This window comes from Geotrypetes seraphini, chromosome 9 (assembly GCF_902459505.1).
Source record: "Geotrypetes seraphini chromosome 9, aGeoSer1.1, whole genome shotgun sequence".
NCBI lineage: Eukaryota > Metazoa > Chordata > Amphibia > Gymnophiona > Dermophiidae > Geotrypetes > Geotrypetes seraphini.
Genome location: NC_047092.1, coordinates 111,493,188 through 111,518,928, shown reverse-complemented (window position 1 = coordinate 111,518,928; position 25,741 = coordinate 111,493,188). Strand labels below are relative to the sequence as shown.

The following is a 25,741-nucleotide window of genomic DNA, read 5'->3' as shown; positions in this document are numbered from 1 at the left end:
TGCTAAGGCTACACCAAGTAAGCTGGTGATTGGCTGGACTGTGTGGTTCAAAGTCTTCAACCAGAGTTGGGGGAGTAACAGGTCAGACTAGACTCATAATTTTGTTGGAGCCATGGCCCGTGTGGCCTACTCCATTCTGACATCTATGATGGCATAGGTGCTGACTCTGTGGGTTCTGAGAACCCCCCAGTATTGAGCAAGTTCTTTTATTACATGGGTGAAGAACAAGGGCCATAATCCAGTCAGGTTTTCAGGATTTCCCCAATGAATATGCATGAGATCTATTTACATGCACTGCCTCCACTGTATGCAAATAGATCTCATGCATATTCATTGGGGAAATCCTGAAAACCTGACTGGATCGTAGCCCTCGTTCCCTACCCCTGCTTTATTATGTTCATGGAGATATAGTTTGTGCTGTTTGATCTTCAAACTGTCAAATAATAAAAGAACAAGAGGGCATCCGGAAAAGTTGAAAGGGGACAGATTCAAAACAAATGCTAGGAAGTTCTTCTTTACCCAACGCGTGGTGGACACCTGGAATGCGCTTCCAGAGCATGTAATAGGGCAGAGTACGGTACTGGGATTTAAGAAAGGATTGGACAGTTTCCTGCTGGAAAAGAGGATAGAGGATTACTGCACAGGTCCTGGACCTGTTGGGCCGCCGCGTGAGCGGACTGCTGGGCATGATGAACCTCAGGTCTGACCCAGCAGAGGCATTGCTTATGTTCTTATGTTCTGTGTTAACACTCCCAATCATTCTGAAAAGTTCTAATTGTTGGGTTATCCTTTCATTCAGTTCTTTTTATGAGTTTCATCTAGGGTAATAACTTTCTATTTCCTGGCATTTCTGCTCTGACCTCCAAACAATGGATGCTTTTCACACATTTCCTCTTCTTTCTGTATTATCTCCTGTACCTGAATGTAACTTGCCTTCACTTACTAATGAGAGGCTGTGAGCTAAATCCAAATTCCTACTTCACATAAAATGAGGTAGAATGTGGAAAGAGGCTATGGAGTTTGGCTAGAATTTTGGCCCAGGTTTTTCCTTTCTGAAATGTAAGGCACTGTTAAGAATAAGTGTTGACATTTATGTGGCATAGAAAGTGGTCCACAGTAAATTCAGAATTACTGGAAGAGTGCTATGTCAAAATTTCACTATAGCAAGTCCCAGCTTTTTCATACATCAGATCCCAGACTCAACATGGAATTTCTGTTAAAGTAAAATTAAATTAATAATCACTACTAGATTATTACCAGCAAACATTTTTTAGATACAATTCTCCCTCTAAATGTTTAATAGTTGCAGCACTGGCAAATACCCTTTGCTAGATGACTCCCTCTTTCACCTACTGTATCACTTGCTATATAAGTAGTATCATTATAAAAGAAAAACAGGGTACTAATATGCTAATGTGTGCAGGTGTTGTATTTTCTGTAAATGACTTGTGTATGTGTAGTTGTAACCCACCTAGATGTTAGGCAGGAATTTTGTTTTAAATAAATAAATTCACCCAGGTACTTTGATGAAAAAACCCACACATTCATTAGGAAGGCCTATCACCTCACTGTCTATAAATCCCTGTTACTGCAGTTCAGTATATGTAATTTAAGGAGCCGATGTAGTCACATAGCCTTATTGTCTATTGCTATCCGCTCAGGAAAGAATACATCATGAGCTTCCTATTCTACTTCCCCTAGTCTATAGCTGAAAAACTGAAAAATTAAGCAGTACTTTCATTATCGTATTAAGCAAAATAAGAAAAAAGTGTTCATGACTCCACGTCACCCTCTTGTTTGGGCTGAGAACTTTTTAGCGGCCCCTGGTATTGTTATACAAAACCAATCCTATGTTTGCAATTTGATCTGAACCTCCAGTTCAGTGCAATAGCTGGGTGTGACCCGGCCCCTGTCAAACCAGGTCCCCACATCCTGCCTTCTCCAGTCAGATGTTTAAACCTCCTTAAGAAAGAAGAGAAAGGGCTGCTTGTGGCTGGCTAGTTTTCTTCAGCTCCGCCTTCTGCTTAATGCAGTCTCCTTAAAAGGGTAAAGCAAGCCTTCCAAGACATCAGAACAAGTGCTGAAATCAAATTGTGCGGGAGAGGAGCGAGAAAGGGAGAGACGTGCTATATTACATTCTCCAGAAATACAACACCCACGTTTATAAACCTACAGAGAGCTCTTCCGAAAACTTTTTCTTGAATGGATTTTTTTTTTTTAACTACATTTATGCGACAAAATAAATCTTAGATGAATGAAGCTTACACTTCGCTCCCTGATCGAGACAGACTGAAAGGCTGTTATCCTGTTGCTGGGGGTTCGGCTGGTGCTGCGCAGAAGGGCACTCGGACTTCGAGTTGCTGTTATTTAAAGGATATAAGTGGTGCACCCGGGAACTCAGCTAGTATCTATGCTCGGGAAGTTCCTGAGTCTCATTGCTTCTGTACCTCCCTCCCTCCGGTCCATGGACGGAAAGGCTTTAAGCTCCCTTCCTTCGCTGCACTACCTCATTAAAGACAGTTGGAATTTGGGGTGTCTGATTTCACTTCCTGTTTTCTTTTTTTTTAATTGAACCAATATATTGATTTCCTGAGACCTAAAAGTACTCATCGTTCACTAGAAAACGGCCTCTAAACCTTCACACTCTTGTCGCTCTTCTATCTTGCTAAAAGTTTCTTAACCAAATGTTTGGTTTGAGTTGATGGTTGGGGTTTTTTTTTTTTTTTTTTAAACTCTTGATTTGGGAAGTTTCTTTTTGAGTTGCTCAAAGCAGAGAGAAGGGCTGGATGCCCTGACTGTTGATCAGCAGAGATGGATATGTTGCGCCGTTCTTCGGTCTTCGCTGCCGAGGTGATGGAAGTTTTCGATCGCTCACCCACCGACAAGGAATTGGTATCACAGGGCAAAGCGCTCTGTAGGGACTTCATCCATTCCCGGCTGATCCGGGCAGGGATCGGTTGGAGCAAGCCAGAGTACCATGTGCCTGTGCCCGGGGGCAGGCTGGCAGAAGTATCCAACATACTTCTGAGACTGGGTAAGTGAATACGAGATGAAGATGCTGACGGCGGTAACAAAACACATTCTGATCCTCCCGAGACCTGAAAAGCAAAAGGGAACCGCTTTATAGATTCCTGCTGGTTCGTCTCCACCCATCGATAGCCCCTTAATCGAGTGAGGCAATTTCCAGGCATAGCGATAGAAGGCACAGTATTGTTTGAAAGTGCCCTCTTACAGGTGAAATGTTATAAACCAAGGTGGTGGATATCTCCAGTTGGCATTTTTTTCCACAGAAGTAATATTAAAGAGTTGCATCATACCCTCCAAAATAAATCTTAGTAAAATTCCGATTATTCTATTCCGATTATGAATATGCAAGTCTTATAGAGAGTAATGTAGTATAGTATCTTAAGAGGATTCTAAATCATGTAGGAGGTGAAGCAACCTGAATCTCGGTTCCTAGATGATATTTCCTATTTTAATAAATGTGGGCTTTATGACAAGTCTAAAGGCAGGCACTGAAGAGAGCTATGCTATGCAGGGACTTTCACCAGACAGCTCAGTGGGGTGTGGTAACATTTATTGCAGGGGTTGTCGGAATTTCCATAATGAATATGCACAAGATCTATCTGCATACAGTGGAGGCACTGCATACAAATACTGTAGATCTCATGCACATTCATTGGGGAAACCCTGAAAAATACCAAACCTCAAATGGATCTCAGGAAACTACACAGTAAATTAGTGACCATATCAAAGCTATTATTTATAACAGAGGAAAAGGATCTCAGAAGACTGCTGAGATAAAATAACACTTAGAAATCTGTACCTGTAAGTGTCAGATTATATCATTGAGCCTGAAAAAATTTTCAATAAACTTGTGAACACTGCAAAAATGGTTTTTAGCACCAGCCGGCGTGCTGAATGCTTCGCACTGCTCCGACACTCAAGAGTTCCTTTGAGCATTGGGAGCATTTAGTGTGCTGACTGGCGCTAAAAACTGCTTTCACGGTTTTATAAAGGGGGTTTAATGCATTATACAGCAAATATTTGTTTAAATAAACAAACTTATATATACTTAATACATTATATAGCAATTGTCTATTCAAAAAATTCCCTTCTATAAGGAATTCCAATACATTATTTGCAACAATATATTTCACAGCTGAAATTTTAACAAATAACCCAGTCCTACTCAGCACCTACGAGCTAGCACCTACGACAGAAAACCCCATTTCAAATCATTTGCTTATGAGGGGGTCAAATTTAACTGCCAATACTATTTAATTCCTGAAAACAAACTTTAACTCCCATTTTACAAAACCGCGGAAGCATTTTTTAGCGCAGGCTGTCACACTGAATGCTCTGAGTTCCTATGAGCATCAGGAGTAGTGCAGAGCATTCGGCCAGCCTGCACTAAAAACTGCTTCCACGGTTTTGTAAATGGGGGGGGGGGGGGGGGGAGGTAGTTTGGCAAGCATCTGTTATTCTTCATCTCTCAAATCCTTGAAATTTCTTTATTTCTTTTAAAAAAAAAGCAAACCATGGATTTTTCACTGAAATAAAACCCACATTCAAACAGAACCAAACCTCTACCCCTTCCCCTCATGTCATAGTAACATAGTGACATAATAACATAGTAGATGACAGCAGATAAAGACCCGAATGGTCCATCTAGTCTGCCCAACCTGATTCAGTCTAAAAACTTGTTGGGTTTTCTTTCTTCTTCTTCTTAGCCATTTCTGGGCAAGAATTCAAAGTTCTGCTCAGTACTGTTCTTAGGTTCCAACTAATGAAGTCTCCGTCAGAGCTCACTCCAGTCCATCTACACCAGGAGTGTCAAAATCCCTAATCGAGGGCTGCAATCCAGTCGGGTTTTCAGGATTTCCCCAATGAAAATGCATGAGATCTGTTTGCTTGCACTGCTTTCATTGTATGATAATAGATCTCATGTGTATTCATTGGGGAAATCCTGAAAACCCGACTGGATTGCAGCCCTCAAGGAGGGACTTTGACACCCCTGATCTACACTGTCCCCGCTAATGAAGCCCTCCCCAGCCCATCCTCCACCAAACGGCCATATACAGACACAGACCCGTGCAAGTCTGCCCAGTACTGGCGTTCGTCAATATTTACTATTATTTTCTGATGCTAGATCCTCTGTGTTCATTCCATGCTTTTTTAAACTTTTTTCATCTTCACCACCTCTCGGGAGCACATTCCAGGCATCCACCACCCTCTCCATAAAGAAGAATTTCCTTACATTGCTCTTGAGTCTACTACCCCTCAACCTCAAATTATGTCCTCTGGTTTTACCATTTTCCTTTCTCTGGAAAATATTTTGTTCTCCGTTAATACCTTTCAAGTATTTGAACATCTGAATCATATCTCCCCTGTCCCTCCTTTCCTCTAAGCCTTAAGGTATACATATTCAGGGCTTCCAGTCTCTCCTCATACGTCTTTTGGCGCAAGCCTACAATCATTTTCGTCGCCCTCCTCTGGACCGCTTCAAGCCTTTTTGTGTCCTTCGCCAGATACGGTCTCCAAAACTGAACATATTACTCCAAGTGGGGTCTCACCAACGACCTGTACAGGGGCATCAACACCTTCTTTCTTCTACTGGTTATGCCTCTCTTTATACAGCCCAGCATCCTTCTGGCAGCAACCACCACCACCTTGTTGCATTATTTTTTGCCTTTAGATCTTCAGACACTTATCACCCCAAGGTCCCTCTCCCCATCCGTGCAAATTAGAGAGTTGTGCGGGGACAGAAATCCCACCCGTCCCCACCCGTCCCCGCCAAAGTCCCACCCGTCCCCACCCGTCCCCGTGAGGTTTCCCTCCATCTCCACCCGTCCCCGCGAGGAATCCCCTCCGTCTCCACCCGTCCCCGCGAGGAATCCCCTCCGTCCCCGGCCGTCCCTATAAACTTCAGAAATAGTTATTTCATTTAATACTACTGAATTAAAGGCTCTGGTAGAAACCCATTTACAAATAAGCAAAAAGACTTTATTAATTTGAAAATATTAATTGGGAAGAATACATACTTTGCAAATGGGTTTCTACCAGAGCCTCTAATGTTTATAAATTTTTATCAACACAACTAATATACTACTTTATCCTGAAGCAAAATAAAAAAAAAGAAATATAATTCTTTTCCTACCTTTGTTGCCTGGTTTCTGCTTTCCTCATGTTCTCATTCAATTCCTTCCATCCACTGTCTCTCTTCCTTCTGCATCTTCCATTTGCTCTGTTACTGTGCCTCTCCCTTTCTTCCCCCTTCCAAATTGGTCTGGCACCCATCTTCTTCTCTCCGCTCCCCCCATAGTCTGGCATCTGTCTTCTTCCCTGCCAGCGTCTTCTCCCTACTCTCTCTTCCTCATTTCCTATCAGTGTCCTTCTTCCCCCCATCTTCCCCATGTCCTTTCAGCGTCCTTCTCCCTCTCTGTCTTCCCCATGGCCTTTCAGCGTCCTTCTCCACCCCTTTGTCTTCCCCATGTGCTTTCAGCATCCTTCTCCCCCCTCTGTCTTCCACAAGTGCTTTCAGAGTCCTCCCCTCCCCGCCCTTCCCATGGCCTTTCAGCGTCCTTCTCCACCCCTTTGTATTCCCCATGTGCTTTCAGCGTCCTTCTCCCTCCTCTGTCTTCAAGTGCTTTCAGAGTCCTTCCCCCCCCCTCCCGTCTTCCCCATGGCCTTTCAGCGTCCTTCTCCCCACTCCTTCTCTACCGCCCCGGGTGCAGCACAGCCGGCCAGGTCCCCTTACTTTTGTGGCACTTCCCCGACCGACTGACAACAGCCCCGGTCCGACAAACCTCCCTGCCCTTAACTGCGAATCTAAATTACCTTATTATAGCTGCTGTAAGAAGATAATTTAGATTCGCGGCTACAGGGCAGGAAGGATTGTCGGACCGGGGCTGTTGTCGGTCGGTCGGGGAAGTGCCACAAAAGTAAGGGGACCTGGCCGACTGTGCTGCAACCGGGGCGGGGTGTGGCGGGGCGGACCGCCCCCTCCCTTGGTAGCCACTCGAACCGCGAGGCTACTCTCCTCCTTACCTGCACTGCCTGCAGCACAGAGCCAAACGGAAGTCTTCCCGACGTCAGCGCTGACGTCGGAGGGGAGGGAGGGCTTAAACAAAGCCCTCCCTCCTTCCGACGTCAGCGCTGACGTCGGGAAGACTTCCGTTTGGCTCTGTGCTGCAAGCAGAGAAGGTAGGGAGAAGAGCCGCGCGACTGAGTACATCCAGCCCCACAGGAACCCCGCAACCCTAGGGGGTGTCCCCACGGGATCCCCGCGACCCTAGGGGGCGTCCCCACGGGATCCCCGCAACCCTAGGGGCGTCCCCACGGGATCCCCGTGACCCAAAGGGGGAACCCGCGGGATGCCCGCAGGTCCCGCGGGATTCCCGTCGTCCCCGTTCCCGTGCAGCTCTCTAGTGCAAATCAACCTCTCACTTCCCAGCATATACTGTAACCTGCACTAGAGCCTTCAGCTTAGACTCCTCAGTGCCCCTAGTGGTTACAGCAAAAACTGCACCGGTGTGTGACCCAGTATGGAGTCACCCTGCAGGCACTGAATCAATATGAGTAAAACAAAGAAAAACAGAACCAATGCACACAGTTCCAAGTTTGGTTCCAAAGAAAATTTAATGTCAGAATGAACAGAATGGCAAAATCCCAAAACAATGCAACTTGCAAAACAAAAAATCCCGAAGAGAAAACTCTGGGTGAGTTCAGGATTTCTCCTCCCAAAATGCCAATAATCTGCTCTGTGCTTCTATTCTCCACAGAGCTTCTGGCAATCAAGCTTCCAAAGCCTGCTCCTAGCAGGTTTCCAGAAAAGTTCAGTTCTCTGCTATGCTACACCAACATTCAATCAGTCTCAGTAAAAAAAGACAGCCTCCAGCTAGTTTTATAGCACTGCTGGGTCCAGGGGAGTGCCTTAAGCTTGCCCGACAAAAGCTCAAAAAAACAGCTTTCAAAATCCCTCCAAAGTGTTGGCAAACTTCTCCCCACAAAAGCACTCCCAGCTTCTTAACAAAATGTGCAGAGAATCAAAATAGAAAAAATACAATCCCACAGTTAAGGAAGTCCATGCAGCTGACTGAGAGGAAAAAAACCCAATCTCAGCCAAAACAGCAAACAGAAGGAAAAACTCACAGTTCTTTGCTCAGTCCTTGAAAATGATTGCCAAGTCTCTTGCCTTTCCTTGCAGCTTCAACACACACCCAAGCTTGTGCTTCAAATGCTGGTGTGGATCCAGACTCTTCCACACCCAGGTCTAAGGCATTACCCTAGCTTGAGCCAGCAATGCTCTACTTGGAAAGAGACGCCTGACTTCCCTCTCACCTCTCTTTCCAAGAGCAAACTAAAGTGGTACCTTGGTTTACGAGTATAATCCATTCCAGGATCATGCTCGTAATCCAAAATGCTCGTTTTTCAAAGCAAAGTTCCCCATAGGCTTTAATGCAAACTCAGAAGATTCGTTCCACAACCGAAGTTTGCAATGGTAGCCCAGGGGTGAGAACTTGCCTGCGGGTGCTGCACAGCGATTCCAAAGTGTTGCCTTCCTTCCTCGGGATCCCCATGCAGCTGCCCTCCTGCTTCTGCGATGCCTCTGCCGTCCGTCAGCGCTCTCCCAGCTCCCATCTAAACTGGCCATCCTGAATGAGCATGCGCGCGACTTCTCTCTCCTCTCCTAAGGCAGCCGCTCCCCCGACAACACGCTCACCATGTACAAGGACATCCTGCGTGTTTGTACGTGGTGAGCGTGTTGTCGGGGGAGTGGCTGCCTTTAGGAGAGGAGAGAGAAGTCACGCGCATGCTCATTCAGGATGGCCAGTTTAGATGGGAGCTGGGAGAGCGCTGACGGACGGCAGAGGCATCGCAGAAGCAGGAAGGCAGCCGCATGGGGACCCCGAGGAAGGAAGGCAACACTTTGGAATTGCTGTGCAGCACCCGCAGGCAAGTTCTTACCCCTGGGCCACCATTGCTGAGTGCTCGTTTATCGGGGCAGTGCTCGGTTTACGAGATAAGTTTGCTGAGTGTTTTGCTCGTCTTGCAAAACACTCGCAAACCAGTACACTCGTAAACCGAGGTACCACTGTACTGGTTTTTCATGGGAGAAGCCATGCCCTGCTCTAACTGGGCCTGCTCTCACCTGGGCTTCTCTCTGGCTCCCCCGGTGGACGCTAGGGAAACCATGGGGACCAAAGCAGGCACAGTGCCTGACTGGTCACAATGGCTCCTTCCAATTATTAATCCCCAAATGCATTACTCTGCATTTCTTTGCATTGAATTTTAGTTTCCAGATATTAGACCATTCCTCTAACTTTTGTAGATCCTTTTTCATGTTTTCCACTCACTCTTCGATCTCTACTCTGTTACAAATCTTGGTATCATCTAACCCTTCAGCAATGTCACTCACAAACATATTGAACAGGATCAGTCCCAGCATCGAACCCTGAGGGACTCCACTACTCACATTTCCTTCCTCCGAGTGACTTCCATTAACCACCACCCTCTGGCATCTGTCCATCAACCAGTTTCTAATCCAGTTCTCCACTTTGGGTCCTAACTTCAGCCCTTCAAGTTTGTTCAAGAGCCTCCTATGAGGAACTGTATCAAAGGCTTTGCTGAAATCTAAGTCCTCCATCTTTCAAACTCCTACCTCCTGCTACTACAGTTAATAAGAACATACGAACAGCCATACTGGGTCAGACCGAAGGTCTGTCAAGCCCAGTATCCCATTTTCAACAGTGGCCAATCTAGGTCACAAGTATCCTAGGAATAAGCAGTGGATTTCCCCAAGCCATCTCAACAATAGTCTATGGGCTTCTCTTTTAGTAAATTAACCAAACCTTTTCAAAACTCTACTAAGCTAACTGATTCCACCACATTCTCTGGCAATGAATTTCAGAGTTTACTACATGTTGCATGATGAAATATTTTCTCAGGTTTGTTTTAAATCTTCGACTTAGTAGCTTCATCACATGCCCCTTAGTCCTAGTATTTTTGGAAAGAGTAATCAAGTGATTCATATCTACCCTTTCCACTCCACCTTTTATTCACTCTAAATTCATGTCATACAACGGTTTGATTCTTCATTTTTGGCATCTGTAAAATTACAGCAATACTACTACTACTAATAATGATGATTAAATATCTTAATGAATATTTGAACTAGGAAACATATAAAGTATATTAATTTTATATTATCATCTTCAGAATAAAAGTTAATAAATTCCCCTCTGTATTCATCTGAGTCAATCTTACAAAATATCTGAGGGCACCAACAATATGTTAAAAAAACATACATTGAATTCTCAGAGGAATGACAGAAGTTTGAGGACTATGTAAAAAACTAATCGCTCTATCAAATAATGTGCATAAACTATCAAATTCTCATTAATTTTATGGACATGAGAAATGCTGCATACCGCCCCCTCCCAAAAATAAACATTTTTAGAAAAAAGCTCTGATTGATTCAGTCATTAATTTTATTCAGGACATCTCTCTCTATTAAGAGCATATATGAAAATTGTTTCCATCACCAAGTTCTTACACTCTCCCCCTCTTCTACTAAACCATGTTAGTGGTTTTAGCGCGGGGAGCCGCGCTGAATGGCCTGCACTACTCCCGACGCTCATAGAGTTCTTATGAGTGTCGGGAACAGCGCGGGTCATTCAGTGTGGCTCCCCACGCTAAAACCGCTAGCGTAGTTTAGTAGAAGAGGCCCTCTATTTCTAGGTAATAACTAAATCCCTTTTCTTCAAATCCACTGAGCTTTGGAATAACCTCTCTGCCCCGCTGCGGAACCTAGGCTCATTCCAATTATTCAGAAAGCATCTGAAAACCTGGCTTTTCTCCAAAACGTAAAGCTATCTATTTAAAATGTAAAGCTAGCTATCCTCTTCATAACCTCTAATTTCTTATTATGTCCTTCCCCCATTTATTGAACTACCTGTAAACCGTGTCAAGCTCTATCTTTATGGAGATGATGCGGTATACAAACTTAAGGTTTAGTTTAGTTTAAATTTCTTCCTTTTCAACTGATATTAAGCAGTATATTCCCCACAAGCCCCCAATCTGGCAGACTTTAAAGCTCCCTTCTGATAGAAGAAAACAAATTCTGGAAAGAGAATCTTGCCTCAGCAAATCAGGAGATGGGAAAAACAGAAGAGGCAGAAAGCTAGTCTCTGGAGATTATGCTAAATATGGGAAAAAAACAAGTGCAAGGAAATAAAACACAATGTAAAACTTCCTCCAGCAATGATAAGTATGTGCAATAAGGAAAATCTGCAAGTTGGGTTTTTAGGGGGGGGGTAAATAATGAAACAAGGGAAACCCTGGCTAGCACCCTAAAAGTAGTAAACCATAAAAGGGAGACATGGGTGCATTTGTCACCTACAGTACCTGCTTGGTGGAAAGCAGCTTCCGATTCTCCCCTCCCCCTTTCCCAGGGGGTTCATTCCCATTTGTTCTATGATTCCATTATTGCTGATCTTGGTTTCTTGATCATACATGGAGGCCATTTGATCTTGCCCAGCACACAGCGAGGAGACGGGGGAGGACAAATTCCTGGAGGAAAAGTCCATAGTTTGCTGTTGAGACAGACATGGGAAGGCAGCATGGAATGCTGCTAGTATTTGGAGTTTTGCCAGGTACTTGTGATTTGGATTGGCCTCCACAAAGACAGGATACTGGGCTAGATGGACCATTGGTCTGACCCAGTAAGGCTATTCTTATGTTCTTATTATCAATATACCTGCCGGCTACTCCCTCCTCCCTAGAAATCTTTTTACTTATTGTAGAATCAAAACAGCGATCCCCTCCCCCTGCAGAAGACTGGGAGATTTACGGTGGGAGGAGGGCCTGGGCTTGAATTCTCTTTTCATTACCACTTCTCACTACCAATGCAAAAGGCAAGCAATACAAAAAATTAAAATACCATCAAGGTCTGCAAAAGTGCACAAATAAAGAATACTTAAATCTTAATCAGATGAATGTTTTAGAAGGAAATCACAGGGCAAATCTTTGTAAAAACTCAAGCTGATTCTGTGCAAAAATCCCAGGTGGTGGCTGGCTGCCAGCAGAAACTCAGCAGTGAAAGCTAATGCAAGAATTATAGTCACTACAGATCAGCCCTGAGGCTGGGAACATCCGTTGCAATGGGGGAAAAAAAGAGATTACAGCCATGAATACACTGCCCCAGGGCTCAATACAGAGAATGAAACAAAGGCCCCCTGGGCTCTGTAACATCCCAGCGCTATTTCCAGAACCAGAGCTCTAGGGGGAGGCACAATATCCACAGTTGTAAGTGAAAAACGGTCACTCACCCCGCAAAAGCCCTTTGAAAGCTGCATGCACTCAGTAGGCAATCCTACTAACATTTCCGAGGCAGTGCAGCATTCTGGCTCCTCCTCCCTAGTGGCCTGCTGTTCGAAGATTCAGCGCTTGGAGAGAATCTCCTCAAGGCTTTTTTTGTTTGTTTTCCAAGTTTCCAAGTTTATTATATAGTTTGATTAATCGCCTAATCTACATTCTAGGCGATATACAAAATGGTTACAATTATCTAAAAACATAGGTAAATTATTACATAGACATACAGTGTTTCAAAAACAAAAAAAAAATATTCATACATATAATATAGAAACAACAGGAAGATTATTTAAAGGTTACAATCTGTATTAAATTTAATATATAAAGGTAAAAACATTGGGAGGGAAGACAAACATGAAAAATTGATTAGGCAGGCTCAGCAGTTCTGCCAATCAAATTAAAAGAAAATAAAACTAAAATGCCTCTAGGGATTCACAAGAACCAGATCCCCCAACAGCACTAAATGCTCATGTGTTCCATGACTGCAGGGTGCTAAGGAGGAGGAGCCCAAACACTGTGCTGGCCAAGGATTGGTCAGCCTTGAGCCGTCATGGGATACAGCATTTGTAGAGAATCCCTTGATGGCCCAATGCTGGCACAAAACTCTGGAGCAGCATATAAGGAGTAGCTACTGCCGGAAGCCCACATCCTAAGGTAGGGAGGAGTTGCAGGGAGCCGGCACCCTGCAGTCAGAGCCTTCACTGAATACTCACCACACACCACTACAGCTGTTACTACTCTCAGAATAGTAACTGCTAGCATAGGATACTGTTGCTCTCCCATAGAAAATCAGAACTTTTTGGACCACAGTGTTTTGATACTGGATTCAGAAAACTGGGATTGAGTCAGAATCCCATGATGACAACCAGAACCATACCAAGCTGATCCAGCCCTGATCCATTTCCATTTATTTATTATTTAGATTGGGTTTATGCATTTTCTTTGGTAGCTCAAGACAAGTTACATTCAGATACTGTATTTATTTCTGATAAAGATATGCCTGAGGATGGCTCACTTCCAAACCTCTAGCGGCATGAAAGATACTAACTACAAACAAACATCTGGCAGGGTGAGGATACCCCTTCTACCCAAGCTTCTTCTTCAGTTGAGAGTGGGATAACATAGTAACATAGTAGATGATGGCAGATAAAGACCCGAATGGTCCATCTAGTCTGCCCAACCTGATTCAATCTAAAAATGTGTTGGGGTTTGGTTTTTTTCTTAGCTATTTCTGGGCAACAATCCAAAGCTCTGTCCAGTACTGTTCTTAGGTTCCAACTACTGAAGTCTGTCAAAGCTCACTCCAGCCCATCTACACCATCCCAGCCATTGAAGCCCTCCCCAGTCCATCCTCAACCAAATGGCCATATACAGACATAGACCATACAAGACTGCCCAGTACTGGCCTTAGTTCTTCAATATTTACTATCCTTTTCTGATTCTATATCCTCTGTGTTCATCCAACACTTTTTTGAACTCTGTCACCGTTTTCATCTCCACCACCTCTCTTGGGAGCGCATTCCAGGCATCCACCACCCTCTCCGTAAAGAAGAATTTCCTTACATTGCTCTTGTGTCTACCACCCCTCAACCTCAAATTATGTCCTCTGGTGTTACCATTTTCCTTGCTCTGGAAAAGATGTTCTATGTTAATACCTTTCAAGTATTTGAACATCTGAATCATATCTCCCCTGTCCCTCCTTTCCTCTAAAGCAAGCATGTTCAACTTCGAACTTTTTCAGGCCAAATGTGCCGGTGATCTACCACCATGAAAATTAAGTTTCAAATTAAATTTTAACCCAATAAAGTTGGAGGATTTCTGCCCCACCCTCCCATTTTTAATGAACCTTCTGTCATTTACTTGGATGTGATCAGCTGTTAAGCAAAAACAAAACAGAGACGAAGATCCAGTAAGAACTGCGAGGGGAAATGGAAAGTAAATTTTTTCTTAAAGTTTTATTGAGTAATAACTTTCTTTATCTTTTATTGAGTAATTTGTGTTAAATTTAGGTATTGATCCAGGCTGATCTTGCACAGTCTTTAATATTTCGCTCTTGCTCATTAGTGAGATGTCTGAGCCTGCATTTCATCCACCGGCTTTTTGAAGTTGGGTGAATATTGCGTGAGGGCCAGTCTCAGGGAATCCTGGAGATATTCATCTGTCATGTTGGAACGTTGTGTACTCTTTGTCATTTTCAGATGGGAAAACGCAGATTCACACAAATAAGTTGAACTGGAACAGGAGTGTACAGCTTCACTACATCTTCTCAAGTTGGGAAATTTGTCTCTAGGCACTAGCTTCCAAAACGATTCTTGCTGAGCACGGGTCTTGAGAAAAATGTCATTTCTGAGGGTTAATATTTCATTTTCAAGAGATGGCTTGTTCAATGAGTAATTTTTACTGATAGCAGCTGCAGTTTCTTTAATGTCCACATCTACTTTGAATGGGTATGACAAGTATTCCACAACTGTTCCAATTTTTTGGAAGTCACAGAATCTATTTTCAAATTCCTGGAAAACGAAACAGATTTCTGTCACATACTTTTCATTCTAAAAAACAAAATTTGGATATTGTTGCAGATGGTCCTGCGTATTAGGAAAATGATCAAAAGTGTTGTACAGTCATCATCAGCTCAAATTTGTTCTTGTAGGATAAAACTGTACTCATCATCTCACCAATACATTTGTTTTTACCTTGTAGCTCAAGGTTCAAATCACTTAGTTTGCCTGTAAAGTCAGCGAGACATGCCAGATCACATAACCACTCCTCATCTTCCAACTCTACTTGGTCATCTCCCCTCTCCTTCAAAAAACTTCTTATTTCATTCAGCAAATCAGAAAATCTTTGCAGAAATTTGTGCCTACTTAGCTACCTTACATCTGTGTGCAAAATGATTTCCGCTGCCCCTTCATCAAGAGTAAGATTGAAAAGCCGTCTTTGAAATGATTTTCCACAAACTGAATTTACAATTTTGGGAAAGTGATGTCCATGAAAGTCTTTGTATTGAGTCTCCTGCTTGCCAAAACTTGCAGGTAAATGATGCAGTGGTAAGAAAGGAAATCTTGGAAGTCGTCATGCTGTCTGCAGAGGGCTATGAATCCCTTAACCTCATCTGTCATTGCTCTTGCTCCATCAGTAGTGATGGAAGCAAGTCTATGAAATAAAAGATTACACTTTGTCACAAAAGAATGGAAAGAACTGAATATTTCCTGACCAGTAGTGCTCCCTTTTAAAGAAATCATTCTAAGTAGTTCTTCTTTAACACTGAAGTCTTCAAAAACCATCCGGATAAAGACTATTAATTGGGCTATGTCTCTTATGTCTGTAGATTCATCCAGTTGGAGTGAGAAAGCAACACAATTTGAAACATCCTCCAACAATTGTTCAGTTGTGTCTCCACACATCTTTTCTATTCGCCGCACGACGGTGTTTCTTGACAATTTACATCTCGAATAGCAGCTATGATCTCTTTCTTATTTTTAAATCCTTCAAAAAGATTGTTAGCTTCTTTAAGAAAACAATCTTTTACAAATTCCCCTTCAGTGAAAGTTTGTATTTCTTTGCGATCAGGTTGCTGACTTTGAAGGATGCTATGGTTGCATTGATGAAGTAGTCCATTTCCCATTCATCATGAAAGTGGTAAGTTTTGCTCTTCTTTGGAACACTCATCTTCTTATACTGGGGTGGCTGGATGTAAGAAGGCCAAATCTGCTAAGTTAGCATAAACACTGGCTGAATCTAGTCCAAAACTGTCACTGTCCCAAAGTATTAAAGATCAACAGGATCTGAAGACCTCTGGATGATGTGCAATACAAGGACTGGAGATGCCAAAACCACACATGCAGTTCTAAAAGTAAAAATAAGAATTCATCATACTAGCACCAATAATCAAAAAAAACTCAAACACCTGTCCAGCAAACCAGATAAAATCAAATACCGCCAAACAAGTTCAAATACCACCACATGCGATTTAATAAATTCTGCACACAGTGTAGAATCAACGCAAAGGCTAGGCAAAATAAAATTGCAGAGGCAAGCAAAAGTCACAGTGGTTTGAACCAATTTGAAGGCAAGGCATAGACAAGTTAAAACAAAATTGGAAAAGCCAGCCAAAATCACCAAATTCTTGACACTTTGTTGTGTCTGCCTGAAAACGTTTAATGAAAGCAAACTATAAAGCAACCAATGACTAGCACACGACACAACTAATACAGTAAGTGTATTCAGATAAAGTCTGGATGAATGGATATTGCCCGGTATATAACATAATTCTTAGGGTTGTTGGGGCGGGAGCAGGAATGGGTGATCCTGAGAGGCGGAGACCAGATATGACACCAGGCCTGTGGTGTATCGTCGTGGGGCGTGGGCAGCGGCCCCCTGGGGTACCCACAAACTATTAGCATGAAAACAACAAGTGCACCCAGTTCACTCACAAGCAGGGAAAAAAGACAGGCAAAGGGATCAGCAGCGGCGGCAAGCCCTCAGCAGACGATCTTCTGGCACGAGCTCTCTCCTAGCAACGGGGCGAGCTGCTGGAGAGATGGAGCCAAGTAGAGCTGGTGATCTACCTCTGACCCTCTGCGATCTACAGGTAGACCTTGATCTACCTGTTGGACATGCCTGCTCTAAGGTTTACATATTCAGGGCTTCCAGTCTCTCCTCATACGTCTTTTGGCACAAACCTCCTATCATTTTTGTCACCCTCCTCTGGACTGCTTCAAGTCTTCTTGTGTCCTTCACCAGATACGGTCTCCAAAACTGAACATAATACTCCAAGTGGGGCCTCACCAATGACCTGCACAGGTCATTCTTCTACTGGTTACACCTCTCTTTATACAGCCTAGCATCCTTCTGGCAGCAGCCACTGCCCTGTTGCACTGTTTTTTTTCACCTTAAGATCTTTGGATACTTTCACCCCAAGGTTCCTCTCCCCATCTGTGCATATCAGCCTCTCACCTCCCAGCATATACAGCTCCTTCCAATTATTAAACCCCAAATGCATTACTCTGCATTTCTTTGCATTGAATTTTAGTTGCCAGATTCCTCTAACTTTTGTAGATCCTTTTTCATGTTTTCCACTCCCTCCTCGGTGTCTACTCTGTTACAAATCTTGGTATCATCAGCAAAAAGGCCTACCTTTCCTTCTAACCCTCCAGCAATGTCACTCACAAACATATTGAACAGGATCGGCCCCAGCACCGAACCCTGAGGTACTCCACTACTCACCTTTCCTTCCTCTGAGCGACTTCCATTAACCACCACCCTCTGGCGTCTGTCCGTCAACCAGTTTCTAATCCAGTTCACCACTTTGGGTCCTAACTTCAGCCCTTCAAGTTTGTTCAAGAGCTCCTATGAGGAACCATGTCAAAGGCTTTGCTGAAATCTAAGTAAATTATATCTAGCATTTGTCTTTCATCCAGTTCTCTGGTAACCCAATCAAAAAATTCAATCAGGTTCGTTTGGCACAATTTATCTTTAGTAAAGCCACGTTGCCTCAGATCCTGTAACCCATTAGATTCTAGGAAGTTCATTATCCTTTCTTTCAGCAACACTGCCTTGATCAGAAAGGGATTTTTCACTCTCTGGAAACTCAGATCCATTAAAGCTTATTTCGATACAGCGGCATTCAGAACCCTAGTCCAATCCCTCGTACTGAGTCTACTTAACTACTGCAACATCGCCTATTTAGCAATTTCCCAAAAGAACATGCAGCGTTTACAATTGATGCAAAATGCAGCGGTCAAACTGATTTTGGGGCTGAGGAAGTTTGACCACGTGACACCCTACTACCGGCAGCTGCATTGGCTGCCAATGGAGGTGCGTATAAAGTTTAAATTTGCCTGCTTCTGCTTCAAAGCACTACACGGACTTGCCCCTAAATATATAACTGACCTTTTCATCTTCTCAGCCAACAGAAACAAGAGAAGCTCACATTCCAACTTTGTTTCCCCCCCAGTGAGAGGTTGTAAACTGAAAAAACACCATGAACATCTTCTCTCGCACCAAGCAGCATCATGGGGTAAAGACCTAGAACAATTGCTTTCGCCCACTACTTATGAGGAATTTAGGAAACGTCTGAAAACACACCTGTTCCTAAAGTATCTAGACAACTGACCCTCTCTTCTCTCTCCCCTCTATAGCGATTAACTTGTTCTATTGATCACTCTCTCCTCAAAAATGGATTTCCTGTCCTATTAACCCTCTTTCTTCCTCCCCTCTTAAAGTCAATCAATTTGTACCTTTGCTTAATCTTTGTAAACCGCATAGAACTTCACGGTATTGCGGTTTATAAGCTGTTATTATTATTATTATTTTTCCAACAACCAAAGTGAGGCTTACGGGCCTATAGTTTCCCGCTTCATCTCTGTGACCACTTTTGTGAATAGGGACATCCACTTTTCTCCAATCCCCAGGAGCCACTCCCATCTCCAGAGATTTGTTTAATAAGTCTTTAATAGGACCCACCAGAATCTATCTGAGCTCTCTTCCTTTAGGTGATTTCCTTTCTATGCCTTCCAGTGGTGTACCTAGGGTATGTGGCACCCGGGGCCCATCATTTTTTTACACCCCCCATGTAAAAAAATATTTTTTGTAATAACCATGAAAAATAATGGGTCATAATAGAAACAGGCACTGAAAATTTTCTTTTATTGAACCTCATATATGTAACCATTAATCCAAACATAACATAAATTATGTCTGAATTGTCATGACATCAGAAGTACATATGGAGTAGTTGCAGGTGATGCTTGGGACAGTTCTGATTGTGTTAGTTCGGTTTTATGTGTTTTTGAATAGAAGGGTTTTTATTTCTTTTTTGAAGGTTTTGTAGTCTGTGGTCGAGGTCAATAGGTTGTAGAGTTGGGGGTCGAGTGTTAGGAGGTTGTCGAACAGTTTTTTTTCTTTTGACGATTTTGGTTGGAGGGTGTGTGAATGGTGCGTGAGTTCTCCTATGTCTGGTTGAAGTGGATTTAATTATTTAGCTGAAGAAATTAGTAACCCCCCCCATTCCACACACATTAATTCTCTTCCATTTTTGTTCCCATTCTAAAAAACACTGATAAGTTCTGAAAAGGATTCAGGTCCCAATTCCTGCCCCATACTTTCTCTGTCTCTGTCATTTGGAAGTCAGGTACCTGGGGACATATCTTAAAGACCAGAAATCGTCTTCCAAAACATGTCCAAATTTTATTATGAGTTTCACATCTTTTATATGAATCAGGTTTGTCAGCATGTGACGTAAACACAAACCATATATGGACACAGGTCACATGAAACTTTAAACACATCAGCATTTTTCCTATCTGGAGATTGAAGTCCACAGAGGGTCAGAAAAAGCCTTAACCAGCAGAGCTTCTAATCTAAATCTGTCTGTAAATACGGCTTAACAAAACAATTGAATTCACTTCACAACAACTCTGTTTAAACATTCATGTCAAAGAAGGAAAGACAAACAGGGCCTGGATTTCTTACAACTTTAAACAACAAATGCCTAAGGAAAATTATCAAGGTTCATGATACGTGTCCCTTCAAATCCCCTCTTACGTCATGAAAATGATGTCATAAATACACAGCATGAGCTGGAAGGGAGTGATACTCTAGATATGTCTCTCAAGGAGGGGTTTTTTAGGAGCTGTAATACGAATAACACAGTACCTGAGCAGTCAAGACAAGAGTGCAAATAATAAGAGATTATAACAATAAAAAGGTCTTTTACCCAACCCTGCATTCAACTAAAGTGTTGATCCCAAGAATTAGATAAATCAGAGTTACATTTGAACTCAGCAAAGAGGTCTGCTAATTTCTGAATGTCCATAGGAGGACCTATATTGTCAGAAAGAAAAGTACAACAGCATAAAATACTGAGGAGAATTTAACAGAATTTTCAGCTAGAATCATATCTAGGGCCATATGATTTTGAGAACCATCTGAGAAGTGGAGCCTAATTGATAAGTAATACCTTGCAAGGCGTCCCTAGAATAGTTCACAAAGCGTTGCTGATTATAATAATTTTAACTAATCCGATCAACATTCTTATTATATTCAAATGCTTTTTTTATTATTTCAAGTATAATAGGCAAGAACAAGAAAGAGCATCAATCAGAAGTAACAGTACAAACATTTCCCCCCTCCCCCCACCCCTCCCCATCCCGGGAGTCCAAAGCCATGCCAAAAGTTGAGAGATAACCTTAAATGTTCAAAAGTCTACTGCGAGCTCGGGGTGTAAGGTCCTGCCAAAAGTATTCCCAAGTCTGACAAAATCTACGACCCGGGCCATGTTCCAAGTCACCCACCAGTCTCCGCTCCAGCGTGGCATGAATTATCATCAGGGATCTCCATTGTGCATAGGTCGGAGGATCCAGCGAAAGCCAGTTAATAAGGATAGTTTTCTTCCCCAGTAAAAGCACTCTGGTGATAAAAGCTGACATTCCCCTGGGTTTGGGCGTGGCTATGTTATAAAAACCAAATAGCGCTCTTGGTTGTGGGAGCCAACGCCTCCCCCAAAGCAACGTAACATAGCGTCCCAGGTGACTCCAGAACTGTTGAATTTTGGGGGAATGTCCAAAACATATGGCTCAAAGAAGCGTGAGCATGGCTGCATTTCGGGCAGGAATGAGAAGCCGTAATTCCCATCCGGGCAGCACGTTCCGGTGGAATATAAAGTCTCAGAACAATCTTCAATTGCATTTCCCAGTGGGTTATGTTAGGAGACACCCTTTGAATGTTCTTCAATACCCGCTGTAGCTGCTGGGCTGTTAATGTACACTGCAGGTCCTCGGCCCACGCCGTCGCCAAAATGTCCAGATTGGTGCCCGATTGACAGTCCCGGATCCCCACCACGTGAAACCGCAGTGGAATCCGCTGTTGGGCTGAGAGACTAAAGAGTTCGGAAAGTGCATCCCTGCTGTCTTCTGTGAGAACAGTCACTGGTAAAGACTGGATATAATGTCGAATCTGGTAATAAGCAAACAGATCAGTAGGCGGTAAGTCAAAGGTGTGTTGTAGCTCCGCAAATGTTGCCAAGTTCCCCTCCTCCGAGAACAGGTGAAAAAGATATTGAAGTCCCTTTTCCCGCCACCTAGGAAAGGCGGCATTCTGCAATCCCGGCCGAAAAGCTCCATTGCCCTGTATAGGTAAATATAATGACACCCCAGCAGGCAGTTTAGCAGTTTTACAGACCCACTTCCAGGTTCGCCGAGCTGGCGCAAAGATCGGATAGTGCGACACCAAAGGACAGATCCCTGGATCCGCCACATGCAAGAAATAGCTCACATGAAACGGAGCCAATAAGGATAGCTCCAGAGGTGTAGCAGAAAAATCAGAGGTCCCTCTAAACCAATCATTAATATGACGCATCTGACAAGCCATAGCATACCAACGTATGTTTAATAAACCATAACCCCCCCTATCCCTAGGCAGACACATCCGAAGAAATGTCATACGGGGTCGCTTACCGCCCCAGAGGAAATGTTGTAAGTTTTTCGTTAATCGTGTGTTATGGGCGCAAGATAGGAGCAGAGGCAGGACCTGAAAGCGGTACAACCATTTGGGAAAAAGCACCATATTAAAGAGAGCTACCCGGCCTGCCACCGATAATGGGAATGTGGACCAATTCTGCAGATGTTGTGTGGTGTCACGAAGCAGTGGGGTGATATTGCTGTCGTATAGGGTCGTAAGGTCTCTAGGAATCCAAACCCCCAGATAACGGATCGAGCTCACGGCCCATGCAAATGGAAAGTGGCTGCTCCATGTCTGCTGCAGTGTCAGTGGGCTGGCCAAAGCCAAAGATTTCTGGTAATTCAACGTAAAACCCGAATAGAATTTAAATTCGTCAAGCGCTTGCAATAAATGCGTGACAGAATGATGGGGATCCGTGAGCAAAAAAAGGAGATCGTCTGCGAAGGCTAACACTTTGAGCAAGTGGTTCCCAATGTTCACACCCACAATGTCAGGATCCAAAGACACTGTACGAAGAAATGGTTCCAAGTACAACAAAAATAGTAGAGGCGACAGGGGGCATCCTTGTCGAGTGCCTCGCTCTATAGAAATTGGGTCAGTAATGTCATTGACAAGTAATCTTGCTGTAGGTGTCGAATATAATGTGCGTAGCGCCGCGGCAAACCATCCAGATATACCCATATAATTCAACACCTCAAAAAGATACTTCCAATTGACCTGGTCAAATGCCTGTGCCGCATCTAAACTAAGCAAGAGCATCGGAATGTTATTAACTTGGGTGTGAGCTAAGGACAACAGTGCTTTACGTACATTGTGTACCGCTTGACGACCCTTTACAAATCCCACCTGTGTTGATGCTATAATGTTGGGGAGAAGGGTCGCTAGCCTATCAGCTAATATTTTAGATAGTATTTTAATATCCACATTTAGCAGAGAAATTGGGCGATAGGATCAACATTCTTATTAATAGTAATAAAGGGAATAAGGAACTCAAACCCAGCCTTAACCTGAGCTCGGGCCTTAAAGTCATCTGGGACCCCTCTTGGGACCCCTATAACATCTATGTATACATGCGATCAGATGTATATCAAGACAAATAAAAGGAAAAACCATGTGAATAGGAAGGATGCCTTTCAGAAAGAATATGCAGAAGCATGGTAACCTTAACTAAAGTGCACTGGCCTATCCACTGGCTGGGTAGCTTAACAGGGAGCCAAAAGTCTCCATAAAGCCAGTAAATATCAAATCTGATGCAGCAACAATGGGGCATACCTATGAGCCAAGACAGAACAATAACCTGGGGGTAAATTACCTACAAAACTACCCTGTGTCAGATTAGAAACATGACATGTGTAATTGCCCTTATAGATGGTAACGGCAATATCAAGCTTTTGCTGTCCTGGCAACAAAGGGTATTTAGAACACTACAGTGCACAAAGGGGATAGGTAAAATTAGAGGAGATACTGGTAAATAACCCAAAAAAGCATGGTTGGATACCAGGAGGGAGGTCCAGAGGTACGGTTCCTAGATGGGGTCTAGCTTGAGCACATATGTAACAATTACTCTTATTATGTTGATCAGCAGTGAATTTCATCCATTCTAACCAAAGGTTACGTTCTGAAAACCCTACCTTAACAGCCACAATATCTTCAAAAGTGGAATTGGCAATAGCCATCATGTCAGTAAGTTTATTGAATGTAGGGGCCAGTGGGTTAGTATTTTTTGGGGCCCCCACAAAATGGCGGGAGAGGATGAGTGGAGGTAGATAGATCCCGTAAGAAAACTGATGGGTCGGATAGCTAGACCCACCCTTAAATCTCATGTCCATAATGTACATACCTTCATCAGTAGGTCTAGGGTTGTCAATAGTAAGAGAAAGCTTAATAATTTGTGCAGGAACACTTTTCCTATAACAGTGTCCAACCTTATGAAAGGTCATACAAGTAAGCAGTGATTTACCATTTTGGTCCACTGTTTTTCAGAGTATTTTCTAGTTTATAAGCCCAGTCAGTATCAATATTCCACCCTACCACTCCCCAGAATGCACACTTAACCCCACAACGTGAGTCAGTAACATATATATATATATATGTCCTTAGTTTTAGGAATCTCTGAGGACCAATGGCACAGCCTTGGGATATCAATTGATGAACAGTCCACAATGTCACAATACTCAAAGGAGAAGGTGGCAACTTGCACACTGCTGGAATTATACCATAAGGTAGCATACTATCGGTCTTTTCTGGATTCCAATTGAAGGACAGCCTTTGCGAGGGAGTAGTCCAGCTTGACGTCGTGTTCGCAAAGAGGTGTCGGGGGTGCTGTTTACAGCAGGAGTGTCATTTACAGATGGGTATGGGCAGAAAGTGTCGTGGACCCAGAACACATCATCCCTGTAGACCCAGTTAGAAATGATCCATACAGGGAGAAAAACTAGCAGCAGCGGTGCCAGTAAGAGAATGATAAAGTTGGTAGAATGCTGCAATGAGATCATCATGTTGTTCCACTGGAGGAGGTGAAATCTGCGCAGGGAAGACTTGCTTCTGGGGTTTTAGGTTAACCCTCTTCAAGCGACTTTCGTGGATCCAAACAGGAAACTCCTCAGTAAGTGCAGCGGGCCTGGTCACAGCGATCACATTGTGGGAAGGCCAAAGGGGAAATCCGTCTGCTTCCGAACCTTGGAAAGCTGCTGGATAATCACCAGGCTGGAAAAAATGGGTAGGAATCTGTGGAGAGAAAGGAGAAGTGCAAGACACGTTTCTTTGAACAAGCCCTAATATTTCAATTAGCTTTTGGACGTATTCCTCCTGTATCAAGGGAAAATCTACCCATGGGGCGGGGAAAGGTCATCCCGTGAGAATCTCAAAGGGAGAGCAGCCAGATGTCTGTGCATACAGAAAGAGATACTTGAAAAGAGATGCTTGAAAAGCATTCCAAATATCATTCAGCAGCTGTACTCCAATGTGATCCAAATAAGAGATAGAAAACAAGAGAAACCATGTAGCCTGTACTGAATGTGGCAACATGTAACAATACCAATTCATTTACTTAGCATAGCTATGGCAAAAGAGAGACAATACTCAGTTACTTAAGGTTCTTAATTGAACAATCCAAAAAGATATGTTTTTTCGTGCTTCATATAACTATTATGCACCTCAGAGAGACCATACTGATGTACTGAATGTATTCAGAAATGGATATTGAATGGATCATATGTAGGGAACACCACGAAATAAACGCTGTATAAAGTAAAACTTTTTCTTATAACCCCTAACTAAACTATATTCAGAATATAAAAGCTATAAGTAAAAGAACATTGCGCAGTTAGGCTAGTAAGAAGTGGAAAAAGAGCTCTAGAAGTGGCCAATATTATGTATCCTGGGGTACCCACTAAACTAAAACAAGTAGACATGACACAGACAAAACATAAAGTTTTAAGCGTGGAGCTATTACTCCATCTGTCAAGTGTGCAGGGCTGAATTTAACTCTGCAAATAAACACATTGATATAAAAAAACCAAAACAACAAATAATGTATATCATAACCATCTCATATTTGGAAAAAGGCATAAAGCTAATGTCTCTTTGGAGCGTCTCTATCTCTGCAGTGATAAAGAGGACCCGTGGAAAACATTAGAAATATCTGTGCCAAAACGGATCTGGGATGGCTATGTATAAATCCGGAAAAAACATTTTAAATTAGCAACATCCTAATTTCAGCTAAAACAATAAAAAGGAATTGTATTTTCCAATTTATTTTCAATTCACAACCGTGCCAGTTGTAATTATTGAGCTATATATATCTCTGTATCAAGGAGCAAAAGGTCAAGAATGAAAATATCACTAGCAAGAAGTTAAAATGTCGAGCGAGCACTACGATAACCAATACCATGATATTGGGCAATGA

General features: G+C 43.0%; 1 protein-coding gene across 1 annotated transcript in view; it reads left to right on the top strand.

Annotated features, from left to right (window-relative positions):
• The first annotated feature begins 2,085 nt into the window (after window positions 1-2,085).
• Window positions 2,086-25,741, top strand: part of BOK (BCL2 family apoptosis regulator BOK) — a 291,427-nt gene continuing 267,771 nt past the window's right edge. Inside the window, exon 1 of the mRNA XM_033959722.1 lies at window positions 2,086-3,034. Within this exon, the coding sequence (XP_033815613.1) occupies window positions 2,812-3,034 (223 nt within the window). The 5' untranslated portion in view covers window positions 2,086-2,811. The remainder of the gene's footprint in view (window positions 3,035-25,741) is intronic.